This window comes from Amphibalanus amphitrite, unplaced genomic scaffold (assembly GCF_019059575.1).
Source record: "Amphibalanus amphitrite isolate SeventyFive unplaced genomic scaffold, NRLGWU_Aamphi_draft 000825F_arrow, whole genome shotgun sequence".
In the NCBI taxonomy this organism is placed as follows: Eukaryota; Metazoa; Arthropoda; class Thecostraca; order Balanomorpha; family Balanidae; genus Amphibalanus; species Amphibalanus amphitrite.
Window position 1 is genome coordinate 268021 of NW_024882319.1, and position 18273 is coordinate 286293.

At 48.0% G+C, this 18273-nt stretch overlaps 1 protein-coding gene and 1 long non-coding RNA gene across 3 annotated transcripts in view; one reads left to right on the plus strand and one right to left on the minus strand.

The window, feature by feature from the left end:
- LOC122366694 (oxidation resistance protein 1-like) overlaps positions 1–18273 on the minus strand; it is a 44409-nt gene that overhangs the window by 8778 nt on the left and 17358 nt on the right. The window contains exons 4-12 of one of the 2 annotated variants that reach the window (XM_043339209.1): positions 15833–15995; positions 15352–15521; positions 14441–14625; positions 13690–14205; positions 13090–13212; positions 12828–12931; positions 12367–12535; positions 11900–12012; positions 11662–11741 (exon numbers count right to left, since the gene is read on the minus strand). In XM_043339209.1, the coding sequence (XP_043195144.1) occupies positions 11662–11741; positions 11900–12012; positions 12367–12535; positions 12828–12931; positions 13090–13212; positions 13690–14205; positions 14441–14625; positions 15352–15521; positions 15833–15995 (1623 nt within the window). The remainder of the gene's footprint in view (positions 1–11661; positions 11742–11899; positions 12013–12366; positions 12536–12827; positions 12932–13089; positions 13213–13689; positions 14206–14440; positions 14626–15351; positions 15522–15832; positions 15996–18273) is intronic. The other variant, XM_043339210.1, reaches the window with a different exon arrangement.
- On the plus strand, positions 5935–7414 carry LOC122366695. The gene is made up of 2 exons (XR_006253931.1): positions 5935–6240; positions 6716–7414. It is a non-coding gene; the product is annotated as an uncharacterized LOC122366695 (long non-coding RNA).

Here is an 18273-nt window from a genome sequence, read left to right on the forward strand (position 1 = left end):
ACATGCTGATTCTGAATGTCGAAATGCGAAGGGAAGCACAACGAGGAAGCTGATCAAATGCGCTAAGGAATCTCATTACCTCAAGGATACTAACTCGTCATGCTGTACCACAACTTGTCAATGTCATGAGAAAAGCTACGATCTGTATAATAAGGAGAAAAGTTATATAACATTAGCCTATAGTAACCCGGAGAAGGAAAACAATAACTGCCCAAACCTAGCGTCACACGGCTCCCGCTGCACGTCAGCTCACTTTTGCACCAATATCCGGGGCGTGCAATCTCTGACCGAATCACGTCCATCAGCCCCACCCCACCACCGCTGACGGGCAGGTGCGCGACCGACATCCGGTCGGCTGTGCTGTGTCACAGTCCCCGGCGGAACAACAGAGGCTGTGCTGTGTCACAGTATCCCGGCGGAACAACAGGCAGAGGTGACTGTGACGGTGGCTACTGGCCGGTGACGGTGACCCTAGGGTCAGAGCAGCCAGCGCCGGCTCCCATTCAAAAGGATGGATAGTAATTCAGATGGGTTTCCATGGTGTCAGCACTTTGTGGATTTAAAACGACAGGAAGTGACAAAATTGATTGCGACCGTATGTGCCTGGGAAACGAACCTATCATTGCCTTTAACGGTAGGCTCGAACAATAAGAGGCGTTTTGGCATGTTTTTTATGTTTCGACTTTCGTTGGTCGTAACTTTGTTCAAGCACTTTAAGATCAGAGATCTTAAAGCACACAGTAGGCCATCTCAGGGCATGGGATTGGCCCATCCACCGACAAATTTTGATACGTGATGAAACCCGTACTCAGGTAGCTGGTAGGGACTGCAGCGTCGTGCTGACCCTCCAAAGCTGACTTTTACGTAACCGTCCACAGTTTCCATCCATCCCAGTACGGATCAGGAGCACGACCTTCCCTGGCCGTTCGTCTTTTCGCTATCGTCACCTTTATCACCTTTAAAACCCGATAACCCCTCCACCATTTATCCCGCTTCTTGTCCAAAGCCAGCAGACAGCCACGAGAACCCCGTCCTAGCCTCGTTTGACGGCAGGACTCACCAACTGAGCCCCAATCTGGGTCGCAGACGGGCCTCGCGCAAATTAGCGTCTACCACCGTCGGCTGACGTAACCGACGGCGCTCCGAGGTCGCCGCCGCCGTCGGAGCTGAACGGCGGGGTCAGCGGTGGAGGTCGGACCTCCGAGCCGCGCGCGGCGGCCAGAACGGAGCGCTGACGAGCCGTGCTGAACGGGAAGGGTAGACGGATGAGACGCACCGGCACCCCGGGCATGAGAGGCGCGTCAGTGGCAGATGAGAGCCGCAGCTGTCATTGAGCTGTGTCACGCGACTGACAGTAGCATGTCTGAAGCGGTGAAGCGTGGAACGTCGTCTCTATGCCACGCTTGACCTACCAAAGTCACGTAGTGTTAGCACCATGTGGTTATGGGCGTAAGCTTGTACCGTAGTGTGAACTGTGAAGCGTGCTTCACTCACACGTTTAAACAGAACGGTCAACGACAGTGGAATGAAAATGGCAATTGTCCGGCTAACTATTTGAACACTTCAGTGCTATGCCTTTCATCGTAGACTTCCTAATGGTATGATTCACGAAACGTTTGTTGCGACTAGACGGAACTGTTCAGTGTTCACAATCGCACGGACTTGCTTGAAACCGTCATTGTAAAACGTTGCCGTACAGAATCCCGACTGGGGCAGCCGAAGGTCAGTTCAGCTGTTTGAATAGTTTGCAGCCATTAACGCTGGTCAACATTCTGGAGTTAGCTGCACCAGTAAACGGGCTCCGGGCCTTGAGGACCGTCCGACACAATGATTCGGGAGCTCAAGACCGACACAATGAAGTTCGAACATCATTGTTCCATTGCAAAAACGTTCGGCAAGCGAGCGGAAAGTAAAACCCATTGCCTAACACAGGGAAACGCTTCTCTAATTGGTTTCAGAAGCCAGTTTTCTGGCAGCGCACTGTTGCGACTACGTCTACTATGGATTTCAATCGGCAGCATGAGTTGGTCACTGGACGATCATGGTACGCTCAACATCAGGCAGCCAGTAAACGTGATGCGAAACACACGGCACATGCATCAAGACCTCATAGTTACCTTCTTGGCCTTCTTCCGCAGACGCAGCTTGGGCAGCAGTTTCTTCTTCTTCACCATACGTTTCACTGAGGCGATCCAGTCCGACACTCGGATATGGATTTTACCCGTCTTCGGCGTTCGCGGCGAGCCCGGCGACGGCATCTCCAGGTGAACTCCGGTCTCGGTCATGTCTGGACCGCAGCGCAGCTCCCCCTGATCACCGGCACAGCACGTGCGCCCTCACCGTCCGCCGGCTCTCACACAACTGACGGGTGCCGCCCGGTGAGCGGTCCAGTGAGCGGGGCAGCCCGCGGCGGCCCGGCCGGCGCGGCGCCGCCAGGCACCGCCACCGGCAGCCGCCCGGCCGGCCGGGCCGCTCCGACCAGAGAAAGGGCTGGCCCGGACCGCCGCCGGACACAGTGGGCGTCGACCTCCACTTTTTGCTGCGTCCGGCCGAGAGTGGCTTACCATGAACTCACGCCGAGCTTGCAGAGTGGGCGACAGACCTAGCCAGCACGCATGGTCATTTGCATCAGCCGAATTGGAACGCAACGATCTGATGTATGCCTCGATTGAGGAGGGCAAAACCAACTTCGCTCCATCAACAGCGCGTAACGTTCGTTGTGGAAGTTGCAGCCATATTTTCCACTCAGACTCCAGGGTAGAGTCCAGCTATTTGGTAAAACATAAACCAGATTAGTCTAATGAGCGGTCTTTAACCAGTCGCATAACAAATAAAACTCCTACGGCTTCTGACAAACATAATTTATTACTAATTGCCGCGCAGAGCACGATGTCAATACATTGGACGCCCGGAACGAATTCCAGTACAAGATTAGACATAGTATAAACCGAGCTTAGGGAAATTGATTGGCAATAAAAGGTGGTCATAAAACAGGAAATCCACCATACGCTAGCGAAATGATCACTCCCAAATCACGTCATTCTACGTGGGTTTTCAAAGACCAATCCAGGTACTCTAGCGCATGTATCTACACAAACCGCGATCAATGACCTCTCGTTAGCTTGTAACAAAATTCAGCTTGTTATGAATTAAAGGCCAATTCAAGGCACATATACGCCTAGGTGCACAATTACCTTTGAAAGGCCTTGATAAGTTTTCTAACGTTAAACTTGTCGAGCTTAATTTCTAAACGTCTCGCTGCGCTGCGTCCCACTAAAATAGTCTTCTTCGCCGTATCGACTAAGCTAGACTTCCCAGGTAAGACTCTATAGTCATGGGAAGATGGACCTCAAAAAACTTCCAGTCTCACCACAAAATAGAGCCCACCAAATAGAGCAAATTTTGAAGTTACGTTAGACCCTCCCCTCCAGTTAACGACTTTCCTCATGCATCCACTCATTTCCCATCTTGGTATATTATTGGACTTCCCAAAATTATTACCGTTCATACATATAAGCTGCAATGCTGTAAGCACTTTACGAAAAAAGAAACGCTTGAAAACGATCTAAAAGATCTCCGATCACCGATGCCTGGCACGGCCTGGCATCGGAGTGGTGGAGCCGGAAGCGGAACTTCAAATCATGACGACAACCCGAAAGTCCCGGATGGTGGATCGTCATCTATTATGAACTCAACTACGAGAGAACGACCTTCATTTCGTAACCCATCATGACAATCGGCTTCAGTGATAAGGGCGATAACACGAGAGAAGAAGAACGAGGAAGAGAGTATGTAGATTCTGACGGCTAGTCGCCAAGCTTTGGATATTACCGTTCATACATATAAGCTGCAATGCTGTAAGCACTTTACGAAAAAAGAAACGCTTGAAAACGATCTAAAAGATCTCCGATCACCGATGCCTGGCACGGCCTGGCATCGGAGTGGTGGAGCCGGAAGCGGAACTTCAAATCATGACGACAACCCGAAAGTCCCGCACTGAAAACAAATCTACTCGTATATGGAGAGTAAAGGTCATTTTACCAGCCGCTAATGAGTTTCAACCGCTGGTTTACTCGTGTATGAAGCATTCCTAGCCCTGAGTTCTGGTTTACTTATTACAAAAACTCATACAAAGAAATCAATGACCTTCCATCCATGAGTAAGGCGGCCCCGAACGCATGAAATAATGCTTGTCTGTCAGGAAATGCGAGTTTCTTGACTCATGTATTGCGCGTAATTATCGTACTCACGAATCATGCATTCACTAAATCTGTAGAAAGCGAGTTCTGGAAATGAATTATGAGTAAATAAAATCACAAATCGTGTGTAAAAAGCGTACTCACAGCCGACCGGTTATCAAACTCGTTTTTGACGTGTTTCTTTACCGATGGATCATAGGCCGCCTCGCCGCCATTTCTGTTCCGGCCGGATCCGTGTGTGCAGGGGGAGTCGCGTGCTGCAAGTTAAGGTGAGTAAAATACCAGATATTTTGCTTTTTTAAGTGTATTGTGCGTGGCAAATACCGGGGAATTAAACGACAGCTCTCTTTGCTAACCTATATGCATGCCTGGGATATTAATATACAGAAAAGGGGCCAGGAAGTTCACATGTGTGACCCTGCGTCCACATCATACTGCAGTTTAGGTATCAGACTGCCTTTCAAGCAGCATACAATGAATTTATAGACCACTGTACATCCAGATCCAGGGTCACAGGCAGAATTAGCTTATATTATTAATATGCACATAGCCAGGGTCATGCTTGTAGTGGCAAAATTGCATGCCAAAAGCTTCAGTGCATGTCCAGCGTAACATCTATAATCTATATGCGCTGAATTAGAAAATATATCAGGTTTTCAGAGCCTTAAAATTCAGGGTAAAAAAGAAAATTTTGACCTATTTTGATGGTTTATCACTGCTAAAGACAAAAAAATACCAGTACCATCCAAAAGCTATCTGTGACATGCATATCAGAGGAATACCAAAATGTAAATGCAAACAAATGACAAAATATGCAAGTTCACAGGTGCCCAGCTATTATAAAAATGATTTAGGTCGAAGGTGGGTAGGTTGGAATGCTGTGCTTGGTGTCTGGTGAAAAATGTTTTTGAAACTGCTTATTGGCTGTTCTCAGATGATATTTCACCACAAATATTCCTTGTGCACATGACTCGCAGGCTGGCCAGTGTCCATGCCACACTGCAGTTTCCCATGGACGTTAACCCGCGCCCTGGTGGGGGGGGGGGGGCTATTTTTTGCCCCCCTCCAGACTTTTCGATATATCTCCAGCACCGCTGCGCCGATCGTCACCAAACTTTCAGTATCCTCCCGGACATCAATTTTACACATTATGACCAAAACTTTTTCCAAAGGCTATGATAGGTTCGCCGGAAACGACGTCAGAGTGACGTCATGTTCTGCCGTTTTCGACCCAAAAAAGGGTTTCGCGGGAAGACCTGCCAGGCCTATGGCTTTGCAAATACAGAAAAACGATAAAGGCATAAAAGCTGTAGAATTGACAGCGCTACAAAACTGTTATCTCAGATTTTTCAAATTTTTGGATTTTGACCCCCAAAAATCAAAAATAGATTTTTTGAATATAATAGCCGAAAAATCCAAAAAGTTTTTTGAATTTCGCAAAAACCGGTACATATGTGATAGTCCTTACCGCCTTCTATCCACATACCAAATTTGAGATTGATACCTCTTTTTTGGCGAAGTTATAGCGAAAAAAAAACTTCAAAATTGATGACGTCAAATTTTCAAACTCAATTTTTCGCAATTTTAGACCCCGTAGCGCAAAACAAAGACCACCATTAGACTCCCCGTGACGAGCTGCATCGAATCAATACCCATTTTATGCAAAACAATTAACTTCAAAATTTGACCTTTTTTTACCTGACCTGACCTTTTAAACATGTTTTAATGCCCGCTTTTTAAACAAACCAGTAGAACGTATTGCAGCAAAATTAAACATTAAAAGTTGCAAAATCAGATGACATTTTCTCCCAGCACCGGTGCATTAGTTTGCTCTCAGGAAACTCTGTTCAAAATAGAATGGCTGACCGTAACTGTGCATTTATTGTTGTGGCGTACATTAATAGCATCCATTTGTTTGTTATTCAGAGTCGCAGCACCTCTGTCGATGCGGAGGTCACGGCCGCCACCGCCGACCCCGGTGAGGGCACCAGCGCGAGCGGGCCGCCGGCGATGGACATTGAGGAGAGCTGGCTCGTTATCGGTGGGTATAGAGAGTGAATGTTCATTTGGATGAATACGGCTTCGCTCCGCTCAGCCTCCGTCTGAATAATATGTTGCCCTGCCCGTCGTCAAGGACGTTGTCCGGCCCTCTGTTAAATTTAATTTATTTAGCAGCACTTATGGACTTTGTGAACATTTGTGAGCGTTGCATGTTTGGAAATGAACTTGCCCTAGGGCTGGCAATTTAATCATATAACCTCGTATTTTATCGAAATACCTCGGGTCTAATGACCCTCGGAACTTCGGCAAAAACTCGGTGACATAATTAAATTGTCCCCAGCCCCGGGTGTGTATATTTTCTTTTCTGCTCTCAAAGTTCCTGTTTTTTTTTTCACCTGACGGCTCGGGATAAAACCGTTACATCACTCGAGAATAAAATATGCGTTAATCGACCCGAGGCAACTTGCTCGGGATATAACCATTAATAATATCGAAAATATTTGTTCTCGTTGCAGACGATGCAGTCGACCACCTGCTGCACCGCGCTGGCGAGCACGGAGCTGTGTTTCAGCTATCCCCAGTACCCATGGCCGCAAGTTCGAGCTGGCATGCTCTACGTGGAGGATGAGACGGTTGTCGAGTTCAAAGAGCTATAACCTCGGCGGTCGACTTAAGTGACCAGCTGCCGGGACAGAGACTGACCGGCAGAGTTCTGTTGGTGCCTCATACTTTTCTCTGTTTGTTTCTGTTTTCTGTTCCGCAAGTTTTTGTCATTATAACTAGTTGCAGTTGAATTAGCTTGTTGCAGTTCGTTTATGTTTTGCTGCAGAGTGTCCCTTAACCGTTAAGAGACGTGAAACGTTGGACGCTAATGAATGAGATACAAGGCACTTTGATGTTAAGCACAGGCAGAGCTTTGGAGTCGTAAATGTATCAGTTAACCAAACCATTGAAACTGTTTTTGCGTATGATTATTCGGAAACTGCGTCTTTCACATGCCATGGTTGCACGACCTTTCTATAGAATACGAAATAACATAATCGCACATAAGACTGTGAAATAGAAAGCTACTTGGTATAATAGTCTGCTCCTTATGATCGGTTCCTATAGCTGGTCTGGTCTTGCAACCAGCTATGATCATTGAGCGTTACCGTCCATAATAGGTTGTCCAGCTTGCTTGTTCGTATGTGCATGAAATACAGATTTAACTTTGCTGTTCTCTTGACTTGTCATTCGTTATAAACAGTACAAAATGAGCGCAGGGTTATTATTTTGTCAATTTTATGTCGCCCATGGCATGACAATAGGTGTCCACGCACTTGTCGTTTTACAGATCAATCGATATCTTGTTGATTGTTCCTACAAAACGACCACGTTTCTGTGTTCGGTGTCATTGCTCGGTGTTAGTATTACGGATAGTGTATGGTCTTGTTGGATGTTCTTCCTCGTCTTGCATGCTATTTTACACACAAAATAACACGCAAGATGGGAATGAAAATCTGATAAGTCGCGTTATCCGTAATATTAACAGCGGAAAATCTACTCATCTCCTGCCGGTCAACGTTACCTATGACTGATAGGTAGGTTGACTGGTAAGAGGTGAGGAGATTGACCGGTCGCTGGCGCAGTCAAATAGGTGGTGTCCATAAAACCGCCCATCCATTAGTAAATTAACTCACAGAATGAGAGTAACGGAAATGAGTAACCAGCGATACATGAGTTTTCACAATGAGTTAGGTGAGTAGATTGACCGGTCGCTGGCGCAGTCAAATAGGTGGTGTCCATAAAACCGCCCATCCATGAGTAAATTATCTCACAGAATGAGAGTAACGGAAATGAGTAACCAGCGATACATGAGTTTTCACAATGAGTTAACTCATCGAGCGTGGGTAAATATGCATGAGTAAACGCACGTTTCTTCGGAAAGTTGACCGGCATGTGGTGAGTTGATTAACCGGTCGCTGGGGCCGTCAAATAGGTGGTGTCCATATAACCGCTCTTCCGTGAGTTTACTCACGAGAGAAGAGTAGATTTGTTTTCAGTGCGGATGGTGGATCGTCATCTATTATGAACTCAACTACGAGAGAACGACCTTCATTTCGTAACCCATCATGACAATCGGCTTCAGTGATAAGGGCGATAACACGAGAGAAGAAGAACGAGGAAGAGAGTATGTAGATTCTGACGGCTAGTCGCCAAGCTTTGGAATACCCAACTATGTTTGCAGAAGTTTGGAACATGACTAAGCCCTATTCCGACAGTCATGTTTCACGAGACAAACTTGGGACCGGGAAGACCAAACATATGGCATGCCCTAAGAATGGCTTCACGGGCTCGCACGACGTGACCAACGGGGTGATAATGCTCACGGATATTCGTGGAGCCAAGCCTGGCACTCAATGGACCAGAAGTTCCGGTATGACCTCATTACAACTCTTTCTACAACTACAGATCAGCTGACATCCGCTGCAAAGTTCCGCCAAACCGTTCCAATGCCACGTCCACGCACAATCACCGAACGATGATGCATATGAACATGGAGAAATGAACCAAGTCATGATGGGTCAGCTGAAACTATCACGAATAAGTGACGTCATGGCTGTTGGCTATCCGCCTGAACCGACCCAGAACCGACCACTGAGGAGCCCGCTGATCCAGGGTAGGTAACTAAATACATGCACCTAATCGACTGACGGGCACGCTTTCTCAGAAAACAGGGAGGCTGTTATTAAAGTTTTTTTTCAGGCACACCAGATCGACTTTTTGTATCTGTTGCAGACATGGAAAATATAATTTGATGACGTCAAAATGAGATTGACTTATAGACAACTAGACGCATTATAAAGTAGCCTATGATAAGGTGCAATTTAATCTCCTATTTGAAATGTTCTTGCTTCTTGTAATCATATTATGCATCGGACACGAAAAGCATCACATGCAAACTTGGCTTCGTTTAAAGGGACTATCCCACCTTCTAAAATGTTGTTAAAACCAGTTAAATTGTGCCCGACTTTATAGATTGGATGACCAGGAACACGTTCTGGCATTTATTTTTCATTAAACATCTTAGGCTTCCCATATTCCAAACACAAACTTTCAAATATGTGACGTCACAGCCCAAAATTACCTCCTTCCCCAGGCCACATTACTGTCATAAAGCTGATTCTTTTTACTCTGTAGGCACCAAAACAAAGTTCAGACCAAGTTTTAAGCGATTTTTCAACGAACAAACCTATTTAAATCAGAATGACTAAACGAGGTGACGTCACACTAACGGTCGCTCCATGTTGAAGATAGGGCCTTGCGCAAGGCCCATTTTCAAATGAAGGGAACGAATTTCTTCAACACCAAGAGGCCGCGGGGGTTGCAACCTAGATAGATAGTGGTTTCTGAACCTCGCCGCAAACTTGGCTATCTCAACTCAAACCCCATGTTAAAGGTGGGATAGTCCCTTTAATTATTGAGACATTTTGGTTGATAGTCAAGACTGCTTATCTCTTTGCGTGCAGTGTCCGAACATTCTGCTTATCAGAGACGCATCGAAAAAGTGACACGTCTTAGCCACTGTTGTGTGATTACTTTTTACGGGCCATGGCCAGCCATTTCTGGAACACAATACCACGTTTAATCAATCAATGACGCCCTGCAGATAGATAGAGTTATTGCATTTTGCACGCCGACCCGGCTGGGCGGGTTAGTGGGTCATCAAGACACGCCAACTCACCCCCCTCCCCCCGACCCTCCGACCGACCGACCGATTTTGTGAGCGACAGAATCGATTGGAAATGACACCACTCGGCAGCGCCCACCACACATGCAATTGCACAGGCGATTAGCAAATCTCCGTATTAGTCAGCCTGAGTCACACATTAAGTTTGGCGTGCTTACTCTCTTACTTGGCTGTGTAGAGGTTAATGGTAATCAAGCGTTAAGGTTTATCTGTGGTCGGTACGAAGAGATAAAAATAAGCTACTTACAAATTAGTTACGCCTAAAAATAGCGGAGTGTGCTGGCTGCCGAGCGAAGACGACTTTCTAAGCGTTAACTGTAACAAGTGCGTGCGTTCTGCAGCTCTAACACGGCCTTGATCTAATTACAGATTCAGGTCTAATTGCTTAAGTTAGCAGGATAAAAACTTAAACACAAATGCAATTGAAATTTCAATATGCGACTTTTTGCTCGAAACACCCGTTCCGCTCCGCAAGATATTTGGAGAAAAAAAAAACAGCAAACGCAATCGAATGCAAAAACTAGCAATGCCTTTGCCAATGAACACGTCGAAAAACCTTGGCAGGATCCTTTTAATGACGTTCAGATGGATAACTTTGGTATGGCAAATGGCACAAGATGTCGCAATGGCACATGCAATTTCGTCACCATGCCACTAAAATGTGACTAAGTTTTCTGAAGACTATCCAGATAAGTCTATGACGCGACATGTCAAGATGTGCAACAGCAGAAATAACAGGTCGGTGGACCCGTGTACCCCACACCACAACCAGGTCACCCATAGGTCACACGGCACGTGTACGAGACGGCAAACCCGTGCTCCCATCGCCGTCCCAGGCCGGCTGTCATATCTGTCCGTTCCTGTCATCGACCGGCACGTGCGCCGTTTGACATACACGGCTGAGGTTTGTTCACCAGCCCCGCGCCCATATGCCCTTTGGAGCAAATGCCGAGCCCGTCCATCTTTCTCCGAAATATGCGTTCTGCAATGCACAATAGCCCTTGCAAGGCGAGCCACGGCCGCGGCATGACGGCAGGCATTGCAAAATGTCACAGCATTATTGATGAAGGTGTTTACCGAGAAACATATTTCGACGCAAATCCAGGTAGGCGGAAACCAGTTCTGGGCCTTCCCGGGCCAGTTTTGTTCTGGGTCTCTCTCGGCCAGTTTTGGGGCTCTCTCGGCCAGTTTCTCGGAGACAGAGTCGACGCTGCACGCTTTACGACCGAGATCGGAATCACAAACCCGGCTCGGTGCTAGCATTGGTTCATTGCTGAGTGGGATGCAATTTGTGATTGTGGGCTGTGCATGAATGTGTTGCTAATGAATCAATTATAACTAAACATACCGAACAGACATACTATTGCGCAAAGTACCATTCATCAAATGTTGAGGATTGCGTTGAGCCATTTAAAATTCTTTTCTGCGGTTGTGAATTGCGCACGACATAATCTTGTTAAATCCGTTTTTAAGGACTATCGTTTGTGTCGCATTCAACATAGCTACATCACAGACAGGTTCTCGGGAGTGTTGGAAACTTTCCCGTATTTTTCTACTCAAAGTAAAAAGACAGGCAAAAAAAAAATTGTCAATCCGTTATCAGTTACTCTACAATCATGCAATCAGGTTATTCTACAGTCTACCATCAGGGAGAGAACAATTTTTTTTATCTAATAGATCACACCACACCGCCACACCAGCACCCATGTGAACATCAACAGCTGTACTCACCTTTGCTCCTCTCCCGAGCGGGTACCCGCCGAAATCCACCTCCTCCCAGTCGCCCTCCAGCTCCTCCGGCTCCCAGATATCTGCCACAAACAGCCCGCCTCAGTCAACACGCGTCCAACGCATCGTGGATGGGCGATTTCACAAATCCGGAATGGATGAATGCGCGATTGAGATTCAATAGCAGTGGAAAAACGAGCCGCCTCGGCTGAGCGATTGAATAAGACAGGGGACCGCTTACCGTCGTCAGAGTCGATTTGCTCAAAGCCCTGGCGCTGCAGCTTGGTTGTTAGATCGACATCGTCAGAGAGCTCCGGCGTCCACTGGGTGATGAACTGGTGCAGCTCCTCGCATCTGAGAGTGGGGGAGTGATTCGGGTCAGTCAAGCACCGGCGATGTTTCGTGCGACAAGGAATATACTGCGAATGATCCGAGAACGGCAGGCGCAGATAAGGTATAAAGTACGAGACAGCAATAAAACAGGTCATCTCAGCACACAAATCACATGCATGGTTATTTGCATTGTCAGGCACAAACGGACGTAATGTATGCAGTTTGCAATATCTAAATACCACGTCCTACAGCCTCTGATCGAACTTTCACATTTACCGATTACTTCCAATATCGGTTTCTGCATAATGCTTTCGTCACATTCTCGTAAACCACACTATTGAGAACCCTCCCACGACAGTTCCTAGACCACCTCACCTGTCTCGGGGTACGGCGAACAGCACACGCGAGGGCAGACGGCGCTGGCCACAGAACATGACTTTGGTGCGCTCTGAGCGGGGCAGCAGCCGGCCGCGCGTCTTTCCCGTCACCATCTCCAGGTAAAGAGGTGGCTGCGACACCACCGGGGTATGCACCCGCAGCAGCTCTGTATACGGGGAGGGGGATCAGGCCAGAGACAGGCTGGCAGAGGGAGGGGCAGGACAGGAGGTACAGACACCATCGGGGTGTACACCCACAGCAGCTCTGAATAAGGGGAAGGTAGGTCAGACTAGAGACAGGCTGGCCAAGGGAGAGAGGGGGTAGTGTTTCAATCAACACTCAGCAGCTTATACGAACAGAGCGGCAAAATTCGTTGAAATGGAAAGTGACTAGTTATAGGCGATTAACAAAATCGAACAAGCTTTTCGACGTTCAAAACGAATAAACCGAAAACATACCGTCTGCTGCCTTGAACAGTGAAGGCTTCTCGTCAAAAGCTATTTCGTTCTTGAGCGAGTGTTCCGAGCCAGTAGAGCCTTTCCGGAGAGCAATGGTCTTTGCGCTGAAAGGAGACAAAAATGTGAGTGAATGAACTATCCACAATGTTGACTAACATATCAACGAATCATAATTCCAAGGGACATTGAACCTTAATCCTGATTTTCGTTTCTTCCACATAAACCTTTAGTTTCAAGCAAGACATCAGACTATTTGTCCTACCGTTCAGCTGCTTCGGTGTTCTGTTTATCATCCTGCGCCTCTCCCGTAGCGGTGGCCTCCGGTGCCGGGGAAGGGACACCGACTGAGCCCTGGCTGCGCAGGCTCGTAGACAGCGGCAGTGAGCTGCGTGAGACACGGAGGTCGAGTCAGATAAGGGGATATCGGGACTGCAGGGAAAGGGATATATGCAGGCAGCACAGTCCTCTCAGACATGGGTGGAAGAAGGAGCTTTCTAGTTAGTAGACAACAGTCGACGGAAAACTACACAGCGGCTGCTAACTGGTTGACAAAGACGGTATTATGCCCCGCCTTTATGAGCAGGAGCATAAGACGCAAGGCTTCCAGACCGTAACAAGCTTCTTTTCCATGACACTGAATAATCCGCATTGTCTCTTAAATGCAGCTTATAGCGGTCTCTGCAAAGAATGTATATGAAAATGAGATTCCCGGCTTCCTTTTTGCAGATCACACAAATCCGCATGACAACAAGCAATGAATGTCCTCTAAGTGTCCCGTCGAGGGACATTTAAGCAAAAAATCGCCATCCTGGTAACTACTTGGCTAAGCCGCCCCGCTCTGACAGTCACCCAGCGGACTCACCACTCGGAGCCCTCTGTCGCGGACGACACTGAGGACACGATGGGTATGACACTGGACAGAGGCGATCCGTACTCCTCGTCTCCTTCCTGCGGCGGCGGCGGCGCGGAGAAGCTGGCCCGACCGTCCCTCGACCCCCTACCGTACGCCGGCCGCTTGGCCTCGCCCGCACTGGCCGGGGAAGACGGCGAGCGGTCAGCGCCGGCCGGGCTCGAGTCGTTACGCTTCTCCGGGCTGCCCGGGTCGCCCGGTTCACCCGGGTCGGGTTTGGATCCAGTGTCCGTCTTTGGCTTCTGTGGTGACGAGGGTTTACTGTCTCCGAGAGCGGTGGTGGATCCCTCTGGACCCTGTCCATCGTCCGAGCTGGTGGAACAGGGTCGCTTGCCGCCAGATACGGTGATGTGCGAGTCATCTGTGGTGGACGTCTCGACCTTAGCGCCCCCTTCCGAAGTCGTAGGGTCCGGTGCCGAGCTCCGACGCTTTTCCTTGGAGCTGAACGATTCTCGATGTGCCTCTCGGCTGTGGAACGATGACATAGACATGTTAATATTAAATTCCGAAACATATTATCTCCACATGTTCTCGATAACAAAAAAAAAAAAAAACATGATAAACAAAACCTGACGAACAACGCAAACGGAATCCCAATCTAAGCGCAATTTCAACAAAACTACCGCATATCACTTTACCGTCCCCACATCACATCTCTCAGCATACCCCACTATTCACTAACTAGCTCGTATCATCCACTCACTGTTGTGAGGCGGCGGCGGGGCTGTGGTGGGGCGGCTCCGTATAGTATTCGGCCGTCACCAGGTACCGTACCGGTACGTCGACCGTGTAGTACTCCACGCCGCGGTCCACCACCAGCGGGTCGGACACGTTCGGGCGGAACATGAGCGAGTTGGGCGTCATGATTAGCGTGCCCACCGCCACGCCCTGACGACACAGAGAGGTACAACCGTAATGACTGATCCCGAAGAGAGTAATGACATAGCAGAGTGGGGAGTCGTGACGGTCAGAATAGAAACCGCGTCATGAAAAGCGTCAAAAATGCTCCGTCATACAACATCCGCTAGATTTTCACGCAAAGAGCATCAGATTGAATACCACCACGCTGGATATTCGATCTTGCAGAAAATCAAAAGCTTAAAGGTACCCTCCCACCTTAGCATTAGATTTGAGTTGAGATAGCCAAAATGGGGTCCCTGGCTCACAATTACCGGTTTCGGCACTCACAACATCGAGAAATGCCTTAAGTCGGAAATATTGAATTTCAAAATTGCAGCATTTTGATTCAGAGGGGCTAATGCATAGGAATACCCCTCTGAATGTGTGACGTCATTGCAGATATCTAACGATTTTTAAATGTTTGACTAAAACGTTTTGTAGCACGCGGTGGTATATGCTGCTTTGCGCGCAACAAATGCCGCACTTTCAAATAAAGTCGCTATAGGAACAGCGGAGATCCCAAAAAGTAAACAAAAGTAAAAGTCTAATATCTTGAAAACCGGTGAATATTTTTCGATGAAATTTGGTGGATATTCGTTTTTGCTCTTTCTGAGCCGAACGACATCACTTTCATGCCAATTCATTAACTTTTTTGAAGGTGGGAGGGTCCCTTTAAAAATTGGTCATTTCAGACTATACCACCACCGTAATCACCTCGGACTCCGTGAAGAGTCGCGTCCGGCGGATCTGGATGTGCTGCTTGCCGTTCGTGTCGTCCCCGGCACGGGCCGTTCCGTGCGAGCCGCTCGGTGTGGACCGCGAGCGGTGTCTGATCGACAGCCCTCCGCTGTCCGATGGGGGCTCCTGGTCGGCGTCACCGCCTCCTGAGAACGCGCCACACACAGAGACGCACCACTAATTACGACGGAACTGGATACTGGACAGCAATAAACAAGATAACTGGCAGTAACACACCACATCCAGGCCTTTGAAAGACCCTCACAAAAAGAACACATCGATAGATAAGATTGGAGGCGCTGGGGGCAGTGGCACGAGCCTATCAGGCACTGCAGAGCATCAGCTCCTGTGCCACACAAAATATAACGACAACACGTCAGTCAGCTAGCCATTTCGATCATTACGGATATTGAAAAAGAGCTGCAGCCAGCCGTTTATCACTGTGTTATCGTCTGACCTTGGCTCTGGGTCGGCTCTGGAGTGGATCGCCGATCCAGAACACGCAACACCTGGCCCGGCAGAATGGTCTTCTTGAACTGCAGTCGGTTCAGCTCCTTCAGCTCGCCCGGCAGGCACTCGTAGAAGGCGGCGATACTTGGGATGGTCTCACCGGGCTTCACCTGCGCGACACGAAATAGACAAACGTGTGAATCGAAGTTAAAATGGGAGAGGGAGAGGGAAGAAGGGAGAGGGAGAGGGAGAGGGAGAGGGAGAGGGAGAGGGAGAGGGAGAGGGAGAGGGAGAGGGAGAGGGAGAGGGAGAGGGAGAGGGAGAGGGAGAGGGAGAGGGAGAGGGAGAGGGAGAGGGAGAGGGAGAGGGAGAGGGAGAGGGAGAGGGAGAGGGGGAGAGAGAGAGAGAGAGAGAGAGAGAGAGAGAGAGAGAGAGAGAGAGAGAGAGAGAGAGAGAGAGAGAGAGAGAGAGAGAGAGAGAGAGAGAGAGAGAGAGAGAGAGAGAGAGAGAGAGAGAGAGAGAGAGAGAGTTAAGACTGTAATTACGTATGTGCATTACGTGCATGTCGTCGACTTATTCCAGCATCGGTTGTACCAAGTCCTACTCCTACCTAAGTCTTACCTACACCGGTGATCGTGGTCGAAAGTGTGTTTAGCGAAACTGATTTTCTATGTACAAATGTTCAGGGAAGAAAGTTCATGTAAAACACACCTCTCGGAGACGGTATATGTTGCGTCGCGGCACATGACATATGACATATGAGAAAGAGAGAAAGTGGCGAGGGAGCATGAATCGGAAAGCTTTCCTCATGATCCCCCTATCATCTTGTCTCGCATAAACCAGAAACATGGTGACGAAAGGACACTAGACAAACATGCCGTTGTGAGAAAATAAAGCCTAACTTTCAAATCACTTCATTTCTTCATTCCTTTCCTCATTCATTCATTCATTCATTCATTGGTACGTTCATTCTGTCGGTCAGTCCTTATCAAATTCATTTATTCACCAACTTATCTATCTATCTAATATTCATTCATTCATTCATTCATTCATTCATTCATTCATTCATTCATTCATTCATTCATTCAGTCATTCAGTCATTCAGTCATTCAGTCATTCAGTCATTCAGTCATTCAGTCATTCAGTCATTCAGTCATTCAGTCATTCAGTCATTCAGTCATTCAGTCATTCAGTCATTCAGTCATTCAGTCATTCAGTCATTCAGTCATTCAGTCATTCAGTCATTCAGTCATTCAGTCATTCAGTCATTCAGTCATTCAGTCATTCAGTCATTCAGTCATTCAGTCATTCAGTCATTCAGTCATTCAGTCATTCAGTCATTCAGTCATTCAGTCATTCAGTCATTCAGTCATTCAGTCATTCAGTCATTCAGTCATTCAGTCATTCAGTCATTCAGTCATTCAGTCATTCAGTCATTCAGTCATTCAGTCAGTCAGTCAGTCAGTCAGTCAGTCAGTCAGTCAGTCAGTCAGTCAGTCAGTCAGTCAGTCAGTCAGTCAGTCAGTCAGTCAGTCAGTCAGTCAGTCAGTCAGTCAGTCAGTCAGTCAGTCAGTCAGTCAGTCAGTCAGTCAGTCAGTCAGTCAGTCAGTCAGTCAGTCAGTCAGTCAGTCAGTCAGTCAGTCAGTCAGTCAGTCAGTCAGTCAGTCAGTCAGTCAGTCAGTCAGTCAGTCAGTCAGTCAGTCAGTCAGTCAGTCAGTCAGTCAGTCAGTCAGTCAGTCAGTCAGTCAGTCAGTCAGTCAGTCAGTCAGTCAGTCAGTCAGTCAGTCAGTCAGTCAGTCAGTCAGTCAGTCAGTCAGTCAGTCAGTCAGTCAGTCAGTCAGTCAGTCAGTCAGTCAGCCTGCCCACTAATTCACTAATTCACTAACCCGTCAAATACCTATACGGTCGACCTTGAGTTCGCCACAGGAGCGAAAAAAATGCCCGTAGTTATTGCACATTGCATTCCTCGAACACTTGCAAACTTGCATACAGCATATATTTACCAGATGATTTACCATCACGCGAAGAAAAAGATTCTCCAAAAACGCACCCCTTCCACACCTCCATCTATATTACTATTTGAGGAGGGTGCGTCTGTCCGTTACCGAGGTCCCGACTTGGTGGTGCTTTGCGTGGACTACAGGCCAGACCGTTGCACCTAGTCTATATTACTATTTGAGGAGGGTGCGTCTGTCCGTTACCGAGGTCCCGACTTGGTGGTGCTTTGCGTGGACTACAGGCCAGACCGTTGCACCTAGCCCGGTGAAATTTGCACAACTTATAGATCAAGGATGCGCGACGTGCCTTTGAGGGGTCTCAGCTCGATCGGGTCGATATTGAGCGCGTGGCGCGTGCCCAAAAAGTGCAAATTCGCGTCATAGACTTTACATGTATAAATCGGCGCGCGAAATCGGGCGAAAACGGCCAAATTTGCCCGACACGGGTCCG